Here is a 13,560-nt window from a genome sequence, read left to right on the forward strand (position 1 = left end):
GGTTGCACACGGGGAGCGCACACGCCTCCCGCTCATGATGTGCCTTCATCATGTTCACATGGAAGGGCTTCCGCCTTCCACGGGCAGGGTCCAGAGTGACCAGGTACGTCACAGGGTTGAGCTGCTGGTACACGAGGTATGGGCCTTCCCAGGCTGCCTGAAGCTTGTCCTGTGGTACGGGGACCAGTACCCACACCTTTTGACCCACTTGGTAGGTCCTCTCACAAGCGTTCTGGTCGTACCAACGCTTCTGATCGGCCTGGGCTTGAGCCATATTGTCGTGTACCAGTTGCGTCAAGGCCTGCATTTTGTCCCGGAAGCGCATGACATACTCGATAACCGACACTCCAGGGGTGGCCAAATCCCCTTCCCAAGCCTCTTTCACCAGAGCCAGGGTGCCCCGCACACGTCGCCCGTACAGGAGCTCAAACGGTGAGAATCCTGTTGAGGCCTGTGGAACCTCCCGGTAAGCAAATAACAGGTGTGGGAGATACCGCTCCCAGTCACGCTCGTGGGAGTCGACCAACATCTTAAGCATCTGCTTTAAGGTGCCATTGAACCGCTCGCACAGGCCATTAGTCTGTGGATGGTACGGGCTGGCCACCAGATGTCGCACCTGGACTTGCTTACAGAGGGCCTCCATCAGCTGGGACATGAATTGGGTCCCCCGGTCAGTGAGCATTTCCTGGGGAAAACCCACTCGGGAGAAAATCTCCAGCAATGCGGTGGCCACCTTGTCAGCCCGAATGGACGACAAGGCCACTGCTTCTGGGTACCGGGTGGCATAGTCCACTACCGTCAGTATGAAGCGTTTCCCGGAGCTACTGGGGATGGCCAGCGGGCCGACCAGATCCACAGCCACCCTCCTGGAAGGCTCATCGATGATGGGCAGAGATACCAGTGGGGCTTTGGGGTGTGGCCCCGCCTTCCCCACTCTCTGACAGGTTTCACACGAACGGCAATAGGCAGTCACATCGGCCCCCATTTTTGGCCAGTAGAAATGCTGGTTTAACCTGGCCTTGGTCTTAGCGATCCCTAGGTGTCCGGCCATCGGAATCTCATGTGCGATCCGCAACAACTCCGTCCGGAACGGATAGGGTACCACCAACTGTCGGTCCCTGGGCCACGCCTCCGGTGAACCTTGATGGACCGTGACCCGGTACAGCCGTCCTTGGTCCCAGACCACTCGCTCCGGGTCCGAGTCCGAGGGAGGCTGTGCCGCCTGCTCCTTTAGAGCTTTCAGGCTGTCGTCAGCTTCTAACACTGCCTGAAACCCCTGACTAGATGTGGCCAGAATCGACGAGACTGTCACATCTTCGGTCAGTACCCCGGGACTTGTGTCCTGGCCTCCACCTGACTCGGCTGCCACTTGGTCAGAAGGGGAAGAGCTATCGGACCTCCGGGAGGCCCCTTGGCTTCCAGCACTCCCACTGTGGGTGACAGCGGCCACAGCCGCTGCGACCGTGGGTTGTACCTGCTCCTCCTCCGTTCCTGACCAAGTCGCCGGTTCAGGCAGACCTACCTGGCTTCCTGACACCCCGGTTGTGGGGGAACCCTGCACCGAGATCTTACCTGGGAGCACTTCCGCTCCGGGACAGGCCCCAATCTCACCTGCCTGTTCCCCCCCTGCAGCAACAGAACCCCGCTGTGAAATCTCTGGGGACCCCACATTTGCTGTGGTAGCCCCCACCCCACACACTGGTCCTCCCCCTACAGCACCCTGCTCTCTGCTTATCCCTGCAGAGGGCAACAGATCCCAGCTCACTGGCTGATCACTTGTAGAGGCATTGTCCCACCTTCCTCTGACCCCCCCCCCTCCTGTCACAGCTGCAGCTGTGTGTGTGTCTATGCAAGCAGAAAAATCAGAGTTCACTCCCTCCTCCCTTACATCATTCATAGATAACACATTAACATTGTCAGGAGTCATGTCGGTACTGGCTGAAGGTTCAGCCCTTGGGGGGGGCCCAAACTGGGAGGTTATCTGCCCCAAATCTGTCCCAAGTAGCACGTTTGCAGGGATCCGATCAGTTACCCCCACCTCCCTCACCCCTCGCCCTGCGCCCCAGTCCAAATAAATGCCAGCAACAGGCAGCGCCGGATCAATGCCTCCAATCCCGGAGACAGCGAGGGTTTTTCCAGGTACCAAGTCTTGGGGGGACACCATCTCAGGCCGCACCAGAGTCACCTCCGAGGCGCTGTCTCGCAGTCCCATGGTCACAGACTGGCCGATGGTGACAGGTTGGAAGCTGTCCAGGGACCTACCACCACCCCCACCCACACAATAGACCTTGGGCGGCCCTTGGGACGGGGACGGAGCCGGGGCCTTGGGACGCTGAGGGCACATGGCCTTGAAGTGTCCAGGTTGGTTACACTGGTGGCACCGTCTTGGTTCTGCCACGGGCCTGGAGAGGGGAGTTGAGGGGGACACCCCCTGCAGTCTAGGGGCAGGTGGGGCAGTCGCAGAATTCATCTTACCCCCTCTCCAGGTGCTACTGGTGGCCGCTCTCGTGGCCTCAGGGGCCCGATTGTTGGTGTAGTCATCAGCCAGGGCAGCTGTAGCCGTGGACCCGTTTGGCTTCTGGTCTCGGATGAACTGGCGGAGATCCTCAGGGCAGTTCCACAAGAGTTGCTCTGTGATGACCAAGTCTAGGATCTCTGGTCCGGTGGAAAGCTGCAGGACTTGGGTCCAGTGGTCGGCAGCTCAGGCAAGTGCCCGCCGGTGGTTAGCCCAGGAGTCCTTTGGTCCCTTCTGCAGGGTCCGGAACTTCTTGCGGTAGGACTCCGGAGTGAGGTTGTACTGTTGGATCAGGGCCGGCTTGATGGTGTCGTAGCCCTGATCTGCCTCAGTAGGCAAGTCCCCAAGGATTTCCAGGGCCTTACCCCTTAAACGGGGGGTCAGGTATTTGGCCCACTGGTCCTTGTCCAGATGGTGCTGCAGGCAAGTCCATTCAAAAGCAGTCAGGAAAGAGTCCAAGTCTCCATCCTTCTCCAGCACGGGAAAGTCCTCAACACGGACCTTTGGAAGTTTGGTGTCTTGAAGGTCACGTGTGGCTGATGAGGGCTGGAGCTTGGCTAGATGCAGCTGGTGGTCACGGTCTGCCTGTTGCTCTCGCTCTTCACGCGCTGCCTGCCGCTCCGCAGCCTCAGCCTCACACGCTGCCCTGCGCTCTGCAGCTTCACGTTCTGCCCTGCGCTCTCGCTCCGCAGCCTCCCGCTCTGCCTTGCGCTCTGCCATGAGTTCCTTGTAGCCCTCCCGGTCTCCAGCCTGGAGTAGGGCCATAGCCATTTGAAGAAGGCTATCCGAGCCTGCCCGGCTCGGTGGAATGGCACGTGGTGACCTGCGGCCCGCTGCGGAGCCTGGTGATTCACTGTCCATTGCAGAGCGGAGGGCTGGCATCTGGCTCGTTGAGGACCCTTGGGTGAGCTGCTCCTCATCTTGTCCATAATTGCCAGGTTGTGCGCTATCCTCTGCAGAACGGTTCTCTGGCGTCAGGCTCCTGGACGACTCGTGGTCAACCTCCTCATTGTTGTCCACAGCACCGTCCTCCCTCTCTTCGGCTCCTGCCTTAGCATTGGCCAGTTGCATAGCTCTGCTCCTGGTGCCATCAGCCATTCTTGCAGACTTTGGTCACTGACACAGAACTGCCACCTGATGCACCCACACACCTTACAGTACCTGCACTCTGACACTCTAGTGTTGGTCTGGTCTGAAGACCCCAGCAGTCACAGCTGCTGCAGGCAGTCTTTAGTGTCTGGGAGTATGGGTCTCACACTCACACACACTATTATCTCGATCCCACCGCTATGCCACCAATATGTCACGAACCACCGGGGGGGGTCACTCAGAAATCCCCCGCGCTGGCTACCAGTACGTCACAATCGGGGGGTAACAAGTGGGTGTCAACCCTCCTTTATACCTCCCGACCGACAGACAGAGCACGTGACGCGCTCTCTAGCGCCCCTCTTATAGTCAGGCCAATTATGGAATTGCCCGACAATAAGCAAGGAGGCCGCTATACTACTTATGCCGATTATTGAAGGGTCCCCGGTGAGAGTAGGGTATATATTCCCCCGACCTCCGCGGGCGGAATATATAAAATCTCCCCGAATCTCACTGGCCTCCCCACAATACTCCTTGGCACAACTCGCTGCCACCAACCGCTTCACGGTAACTATTAGCCGAACACACAGACGTGGGATTCAAGATCGAGATAACAGAACAACCCAAGATTAATTATATATTTTAATCGGCCGAAGCCACACTAGAAACTACAATATATACAATAGGAGATCTACAGAATATACATAGGTCAGAGTACAGTTACAATCAAAGCATGGTTTACAAACAGGCATACACAGTTCCAGCAGTTACCTTGTGCATCTGGCCACAGGGGGGCGCCGTGGACCAGGTTTCCAGGATCTCTCTCACAGGTCTTCCCTGACCAGACCCCCGAGCAAAAGAACACTGGGAAATGGCCGAAGTAGGGTTATCAACCTGGGCAAATCCAGGTCCCCTCCTACCTTAGTGACCTCACAGGGAAGCACTGCCACTCCCCCTGCATTGAGTCAGAGTAATATCCCAGAAGGGGCTATTACCTGCAACTCCGGACTGGGAGGTCCGATAGGGATGGTTCTGGTGCCATCAGATCCGCCCGGGTCACCTCTGCATTTTGAGTCCAAGCACGACTCATTTACCGGACTCCTACTAGCAGTTCTCTATATCTCGCCGCCCCAGGGTGCCATATAGACGTCGAGGATATGCACAGATTCGGCTTGAAGTCCCGATTCTAACGATGTAGGAGGTGTATGGCTGAGACGCACGGTAATATCATAACTGGGTATGATATTATGGAGCCAGCAGTATGCTCTCCTGCGGGGACTAGCTACTTTTGGTTTTGCTAGGTCCCTGCCCACTCTCTTTGATGAGTGGACACAGCTCCCAGGGGGTCTTCCTCTCTCTGTGTTTTAGAGGCCTGAGAGAACAAGCAATCTCCATATCAGAGGATATGGCTGTTGGAGGTGTAAGTGGGACTTCACACCTTTCCAGATGCTGGCATCTGAGAAGTACCTCAGTGTGTGAAGGGACAAGGGAGGGGGGTTGCCCTCAGGGGGGTGATGAGAGAAATGATGACTGGACATCATCATTCCTCTTAATATCCCAGGATTTCCCTCACAACCCCATATTAGCTTTTGTCCATATATTGCATTTTCACCAATCACGAACCAGCAAGATGAAAAACCATAAATGTAGACCATTTGAAATAACTTTGCACAAAGTGTTACAGCTCCGAATATCATGGAAAAAGTTTTAATTGATTGTGGCTTCAGTAATGAGGCTCAAACGGATTGTGGAAACAAAGGGATCAGATTTGCAGAGTAACCTTTCATCATCAAGATGACGACCAAGGTAATTAAAAATATTTCCACCTAAATCACATAGGTAACCCATAACACTTATGAGAGAAACTTATATCTATCTCATACAGTGCCTACAAGTAGTATTCAACCCCCTGCAGATTTAGCAGGTTTGATAAGATGCAAATAAGTTAGAGCCTGCAAACTTCAAACAAGAGCAGGATTTATTAACAGATGCATAAATCTTACAAACCAACAAGTTATGTTGCTCAGTTAAATTTTAATAAAATTTTCAACATAACAGTGTGGGTCAATTATTATTCAACCCCTAGGTTTAATATTTTGTGGAATAACCCTTGTTTGCAATTACAGCTAATAATCGTCTTTTATAAGACCTGATCAGGCCGGCACAGGTCTCTGGAGTTATCTTGGCCCACTCCTCCATGCAGATCTTCTCCAAGTTATCTAGGTTCTTTGGGTGTCTCATGTGGACTTTAATCTTGAGCTCCTTCCACAAGTTTTCAATTGGGTTAAGGTCAGGAGACTGACTAGGCCACTGCAACACCTTGATTTTTTCCCTCTTGAACCAGGCCTTGGTTTTCTTGGCTGTGTGCTTTGGGTCGTTGTCTTGTTGGAAGATGAAATGACGACCCATCTTAAGATCCTTGATGGAGGAGCGGAGGTTCTTGGCCAAAATCTCCAGGTAGGCCGTGCTATCCATCTTCCCATGGATGCGGACCAGATGGCCAGGCCCTTTGGCTGAGAAACAGCCCCACAGCATGATGCTGCCACCACCATGCTTGACTGTAGGGATGGCATTCTTGGGGTCGTATGCAGTGCCATCCAGTCTCCAAACGTCACGTGTGTGGTTGGCACCAAAGATCTCGATCTTGGTCTCATCAGACCAGAGAACCTTGAACCAGTCTGTCTCAGAGTCCTCCAAGTGATCATGAGCAAACTGTAGACGAGCCTTGACATGACGCTTTGAAAGTAAAGGTACCTTACGGGCTCGTCTGGAACGGAGACCATTGCAGTGGAGTACGTTACTTATGGTATTGACTGAAACCAATGTCCCCACTGCCATGAGATCTTTCCGGAGCTCCTTCCTTGTTGTCCTTGGGTTAGCCTTGACTCTTCAGACAAGCCTGGCCTCGGCACGGGAGGAAACTTTCAAAGGCTGTCCAAGCCGTGGAAGGCTAACAGTAGTTCCATAAGCCTTCCACTCCCGGATGATGCTCCCAACAGTGGAGACAGGTAGGCCCAACTCCTTGGAAAGGGTTTTGTACCCCTTGCCAGCCTTGTGACCCTCCACGATCTTGTCTCTGATGGCCTTGGAATGCTCCTTTGTCTTTCCCATGTTGACCAAGTATGAGTGCTGTTCACAAGTTTGGGGAGGGTCTTAATTAGTCAGAAAAGGCTGGAAAAAGAGATAATTAATCCAAACATGTGAAGCTCATTGTTCTTTGTGCCTGAAATACTTCTTAATACTTTAGGGGAACCAAACAGAATTCTGGTGGTTTAAGGGGTTGAATAATAATGACTCGCCCACCCCAGGGCTGTGGGACACCCGGTGCCGGGCCGGACTAGTCCGGTGGTAGTCAGTGGTGGCTGGGCCCGGCTCCGTGGCCCTGGTGGGTGTCAGTTGAATATGTGGCTTGAATTAAAGCTTGTGTTCGTGACGCCACCTGTGGTATGCGGCTAATAAGCCGCTGCTGCTGTATGAGGCCTCCGGGGGATGATATGGCAGCAATGGTGGTACTGCTCCCCACAGGTGGAGCAATGCCCGGGGCACTGTTGGTGCTTGTGAGTGTCTATGCAGATGGAATAACAGAGGCAACTTCAAGGGTGCAGTTCAAGTTCTTTACTCACAATTCTTGTCGGGGCCCAGGGCCCTTGGACTGCTGGGACCACTGTCAGGGACCTCCGCCGTTTCTGGGTGATTCTGAGAGTAAAAGCCGGTGCCCTTCTCTTTAGTGTCTCTATCTTCTGCTGTCTTCCTTAGCCTTGCCTTTGATAGGATAAACCTGGCTTGGCCTCCACTACAGCCTCCAGGCTGGGGGGGTCACCTGTCGGCTGATTACCCCTTTTCTGAAAGGTCTGCTATGGGTTCTGGCCCGGGGAGTTTACAACATTCCCTGGGCCTCGGTTTTTACTGTTTGGAGATGATCTTTGCACTCCTCCAGTCTCTAGGGACCGTCCCGTGTTGCAGCTTGATCCCTCCACCGATGTTCTTGTGGAACAGGCCACCGCAGCTCTAAACTGCCCTGGACAGGTCTACAGACTACCCGTGGCCCTGCGACTCCTTCAGTTCTCTGCGTGGTGTCACCTGGACCTCTGGGTCCCAGGATCTTCACCAGGAAGCGTCTCTTTTCTTCTTTCTAGCCCCTGACTGACTTGGGGCTTTTCTCTCCTCTTACTTCTCCTCCTTGCCTGCCTCCAGCAGACCTCCTCCTCCTTCCACACTCTCTCTCAGACTTCTGTTGCTTTCTCTGTGCGGACACTCTGAGCTCACAGAGCTCCTTTCTCTTTCACAGCTACATGCTGGCTCCTCACTCTCTCACTCTCTGAGGTAAAACTGAAACTAACTTGACCTTCCTCTCTGTGTCTGCTCTCAGATGGCTCCTCCCACCTCCCCAGTTGCTCTGATCTACCCTATAGGAGCAGGGATGGGTCTTATGACCCCCTCCCAGCATGCAGCATGGGAGGGTTGTCTGCCACTTTCCCTGGTCCCAGTGTGTTCCTAGCAATGGGTGTAGTGTGGATTTACCAGGGGACCGGAGTTCACTCTCTTCCTCTCCCAGAATGGGGCATCACACCGCTGGATGGGGTGCAATGACCTGTGGCGACGGAAGCCTCAGGGGCGCCACAATAAATGACCCTCTGAATAAACTTTTCACAATTTAAAAAAAATTATAAAAAGAAATAACATTCTTTTTTGCTGCATTTCACACTTCCAGGCTGATCTACAGTCCAAATGTCACAATGCCAAGTTAATTCCGAATGTGTAAACCTGCTAAATCTGCAGGGGGTTGAATACTACTTGTAGGCCCTGTAATTGGTGGTATCCATCTATCTATGCACAGAATTTAATCTTCCTCATATATTTCCAAAACACTTCATCTCTTAGGCCATAAATTAAAGGACTTATAATTCTGGGGATGTGCAGAAAAAAGAAATGGTTGGTAATGGGCAAAAAGAAAAAATATTTAGTGAAATAAACATTAGTGAACGCAGACGTGAAAGACATCATACTTAGCCCGAGCTGCAGGGCGTGAAGAAGGACAGTTTTCTCTGCCTTGAAAGCAGAAGACTTCCCAGATCCAATCTTCCGAGCCACCACCATAACTCTGACGTAGGTGTAGAGGATGACCAATGCCACCAACACCATGGTACTGTTCTCCGCCACTGACCTTATGATACCTTGAAAACTGTTAAATGTAAAATTTGCAGATCGACATTTCAAACTAATGGAGAAGAAACCCTTCGGCATTGAGTAACATAAGACGATAAAGTCAAGGAACTGCGGAGTAAGACCTAGAATCCACATGACTCCGATGGCCCAGAAAGACATGTGCACGTTGCAGAGTTCTGCATGTCTTAATGGATGACAAATGGCAAAGTAACGTTCCAGGGACATGATGGCCAAGTTGTACGATGTAACTCTAAATGCACTTGCAGCACACGTGAAGAAAGCGTAACATATGGGCATCGGAATAAGTATTGACTGATAAGCCATAACAGAGAGAAAAGTTATCACAAATAACATCAAGGTATCGTTTAGGAGCATGTGGATGAAGAGGACGTAGCGAGCGTTCTCCTGAATATGAGGACTGGTGAAGAAGACGTACAAGATGATGGATCCAAAGCAGAGGAAGACACCGAAGGACATGAAGATAAAGGTGTACAGGACGCTTGTCACAATCTCGATGGTGTCTTTGCTCATAGTGTTGCTGACCTCAGTGGAGTTGACCATTGTGAGAACAGTCTAGGTAATCGTTTTGGTTGAAGTTTTCATACTGAAAAAATAATTAATAAATATATATATATATATATATATATATATATATATATATATATATATATACTGTATATATATACTGTATATATAAAGAACAAGTACAAGTTTGGACAGATTTGGTGGTTCTTCCTGAGCACATTTGGTGGACACAGTACACTTTCTTCATTAATAGGATATACACATAATTAATAGGGATGATCAAATACCCTATTATTCGCTTTGACGGATATCCGGCGAATACCTCGCCGCTATTCGAGTATTCGCGAATATTCAACCCCCAATGTAAGTCTATGGGAAACTCGAAAAAATTTAACGTTGAACCTGTCGGTGACCTGAGGTGACTGAGGAAAAGGCTGAAATGGATGGGAAAAAGCAGAAACAGTATGGGCACAGCCTATAGAAGGTGCCTCACTGCATTTCTGGTGTCTTTGAATAACGCACTCAGAGCAGCACGCGGCGTTTACGTAGTCGCCAGAACAGCTCTCAAACCAAAGTAAAAGAGGGGAAATTGCTAAGAAACAGTTTCTAGTGCCTAATACCTGTAATAAAACATCAAATCAAGCCCGGACCTAAAAAAAAAATCACTTTAGCACATGTTCACACGTTTCATTTTTTACATTTTTCCTTCTTTTTTGATTAGAAAGGGCTGTAACTTATACATTATATTGGTGTCTGTCTCACGCCTCCTTTTTTGGGACAAATTTGACAGCACTTTAAAAGGTCAGCTACAATGTGCCCATTGGGATGTTGACCTTGCCCTCCTCCACCAGCACCACTGGCTCCAGTGGCCCTCTACTCAAATGTAGGAAGGGCCACTGGCTGTCCTCAAATCTCAGACTTCTTAGGGCTCCAAGGTGGGCCTTGTAACACACATTGGGGAGGGACGGTAGTCCTTTGTAGTTTTCTGTGTCCCCTATATCATTAGTGTGAAAGTTGGAATACGTACTCCATAACACTTTACAGTGCTATTGCCAATGTGGCCATTTAGGTGTTGGCCTTGCCCTCTTCCTCCTCCTCCTCCTCCACCAACACCACCGGCCCTCTATTCAAATTCTATTCAAATGATTAAGAAATGTATGTTTTATGGACAAATGACCACCACGCTGGGACATCAAAGCTGAAATCGTTGATGATGATTGCATCTGACCAAAAGCAGGTTGGGAGCTGGAGACATCATCGCCTGCTTCCTGGACCGCAGTTTGTGAAGCGTGCTGCACCGTGGAAGTGGCAGTTGTTTCACTCTGGAACTCAGGCTTTATTCCACCAGATAGCAACGAGGATTTAAAAAAATTCCGTTTCCCCAGGGGGGAATGGTTCAAAGACCATGTAGCACAGCAGCAAAAGTTATTCCCAACAGCTCCCAACAGCTTTTTTTTTTTTTTTTTCAAAAAATTGGTAGGATTTGCAACAGGGCATAACATGCCAAAGAGTTTAATACACTCAGTTCCCCAAGGGTGTAGTGGTTCACACATCATGTAGCTAAGCATCACAAGGTACTCCCAACAGCTTATTTTAAAAAAAATTGGTAGGATTTGTGTACTGCCCCGCGGGCTCGGCCGGCTGCCGAGCCGCTCGGATCCGTGCTCGTCGGTGGGTGGCTCGAGCTCTCCACGGACCCGGGGGTCACGTCGCCCTGAAAGGGGGAGGTTGGCGCTACACGCAGGGACTTCGGTGGGGAGTTCCACGGCCGGGGGCCGCGGTGGTTTGTAGGGGATTTAAGTTCGTGATGCCACCCACGGGTTGTGGTGAATGGATGGACACCACCGCTGCCGTTGACTAGGCCTCCCGGGGACGGTGTTGCGCAGCTTGGTGTTGACCCCTCCGTGGGTATGGGAGTGATGGTCCCGGGGGCCCGAGGGAGGTGCTGAGGCAAGGGGATGGATGCGTGCTGGGTGCTGGTGCGGTGCGGCGCGGTGCGCGGCCCGAAGGAACTGGTGTACTTACTATGACACAACACACTGGAGTCTCTGGTAAACCAAACGGGATGATGAACGGTGCCCGCAGCTGGCTGCAGCTTCTCCCTTAACAGATTGGTGGTTTCCGCCTTTCTCCTGCACCTCCTTAATGTGAATGTTATGACTCCTATGCCTAAGCAACGGTAGTCCGCTCCCCGGCTTGCTGGGTGTTGGGAGAGCCCTGTTTGTCCGCAGACGCTGGCCCTTTGGGTCTCTATGCCTTGGCGGTGGCTTTACCCTAATGGTTGGGCTGTTGTCTTCAGTCGGGTCTTGTGTGGGAAAGGTCCTAAAGTCCAGTCCTCAATCAGTTGATTTGACTCAGCCCGACTGGTTCTGGGCCTCGTACTGGGTCTGAGTACCCCTCCTGGTGCTTCGGTTTCCAAACGGCTCCCCAGTTCGGTACAGGCGGGCCACCGCCCGTCCCCGGTCCCTACGGTTCCACTGGCTGTAATCCCAGCTCCTGCAGGCGGCCACCACCGTCTGCCTCCTTGCCAAAGGTGACTGGGCTTCAACCCAGACACCTGGTAGTGTTTTGGTAGGCCTGGTCACAGGTCTGCCCTTGAACTTGACTACTCCACTCCACTGTCAAAGCTAATCTACTTAGAACTACTGTTTTTCCCACCTCCAGGCCTGTGAACTCATTGGTGGGCGGAGCCAACCACGTGGTTCCACCCCCCTGGTGTGGACATCAATTCTGGAAGGTGGTGTCAAGGTTTTGAAGTTTGGCTGCTGTCACCTTTTTAGGGAGGAGGTGTGTCTGCATGGGACTACCTGGGACGACCTGACTAGTCCAGGTCGTCACATTTGCAACAGGACATAACATGCCAAGGAGTTTAATACATTCAGTTTTTCCAGGGGATAATGGTTCAGACACTATGGTGCACTGCATCAGTAGGTAATCCCAACAGCTCCCAACAGCTTATTTTTAAAAAAAATTGGTAGGATAAGCAACAGGGCATAACATGCCAAGAAGCATAAAAAAAATTCTGGTTTTGCAGGGGGCCATGTGTAACACACCGTGGAGCACAGCATCAATAAAGAACACAAATAGAGACTGCCTGACCAATTATTCTAGACAGTGCTTGTGCCAGTGTATAATGTACAAAGGCTTGAAAAATATTGCCCTGGGTGATTGGGCCAAACAATTACATGGCAGCAGCATAAGAAGTTACATTAGTCATGCTGTGTCATTAATGATAGAAGACAAAATAGTCTTGAATGAGAAACAATGGAACTTATTTGAACTTAAGAAATACAAATTTTGGGGCTACACTTATTATTGGGTCTTGTTAACAGGCGGCCTGAGATGCTCTGGGGCAATCCATCTATGGTTCATTTTCATAGTTTCATAGTTTCATAGTTTCATAGTTTTTAAGGTTGAAGGGAGACTCTAAGTCCATCTAGTTCAACCCGTAGCCTAACATGTTGATCCAGAGGAAGGCAAAAAAACCCCAATGTGTCAAATAAGCTCCAATGGGGAAAAAAATTCCTTCCTGACTCCACATCCGGCAATCAGACTTGTTCCCTGGATCAACACCCTGTCATAAAATCCAATATACATAACTGGTAATATTATATTTTTCAATTAATGCGATCAGGCTCTGCTTAAATTTTACTTGTGAATCCCTCAATACAACATCATACGGCAGAGAGCTCCATAGTCTCACTGCTCGTACAGTAAAGAATCCTCGTCTGTGATTATGATTAAACCTTCTTTCCTCAAGACGTAGCGGATGCCCCCGTGTTCCAGTCGCAGGCCTAGGTGTAAAGAGATCTTTGGAAAGGTCTCTGTACTGTCCCCTCATATATTTATACATTGTGATTAGATCCCCCTAAGCCTTTGTTTTTCCTAACTAACTAACCCCAAGTTTAATAACCTGTCTTGGTATTGCAGCCCACCCATTCCTCTAATAATCTAGGTCGCTCTTCTATCTACCTGTAAGATTATGCTATTTATAACCTTCTATACTTTTGCTAACAAGAAATGCATCCATTCCTCTCTTAAATTCATTCAGTGAGTTGGCCATCACCACTTCCTCAGGAAGAGAGTTCCAGAGCCTCACTGCTCTTACCGTGAAGAACCCTCTTCTATGCTGATGTAGGAATTTTCTTTCCTCCAATCGAAAAGAATGCCCCCTTGTTCTTGTCATAGTCCTTGGTACAAACAGATCATGGGAGAGATCTCTATATGGCCCTCTGATATATTTGTACATATTTATTAGGTCTCCCCTA

The 13,560-nt window shown here is 50.6% G+C and overlaps 1 protein-coding gene across 1 annotated transcript; it reads right to left on the reverse strand.

The window, feature by feature from the left end:
• Positions 1-8,428: 8,428 nt before the first annotated feature.
• Positions 8,429-9,328, reverse strand: LOC142290057 (odorant receptor 131-2-like). Its single transcript, XM_075334002.1, has one exon. The coding sequence runs from the start codon at positions 9,326-9,328 to the stop codon at positions 8,429-8,431; it is 900 nt and encodes a 299-aa protein (XP_075190117.1).
• Positions 9,329-13,560: the final 4,232 nt, after the last annotated feature.

The sequence above is a fragment of the Anomaloglossus baeobatrachus genome, chromosome 2 (assembly GCF_048569485.1).
Source record: "Anomaloglossus baeobatrachus isolate aAnoBae1 chromosome 2, aAnoBae1.hap1, whole genome shotgun sequence".
Classification (NCBI taxonomy): Eukaryota; Metazoa; Chordata; class Amphibia; order Anura; family Aromobatidae; genus Anomaloglossus; species Anomaloglossus baeobatrachus.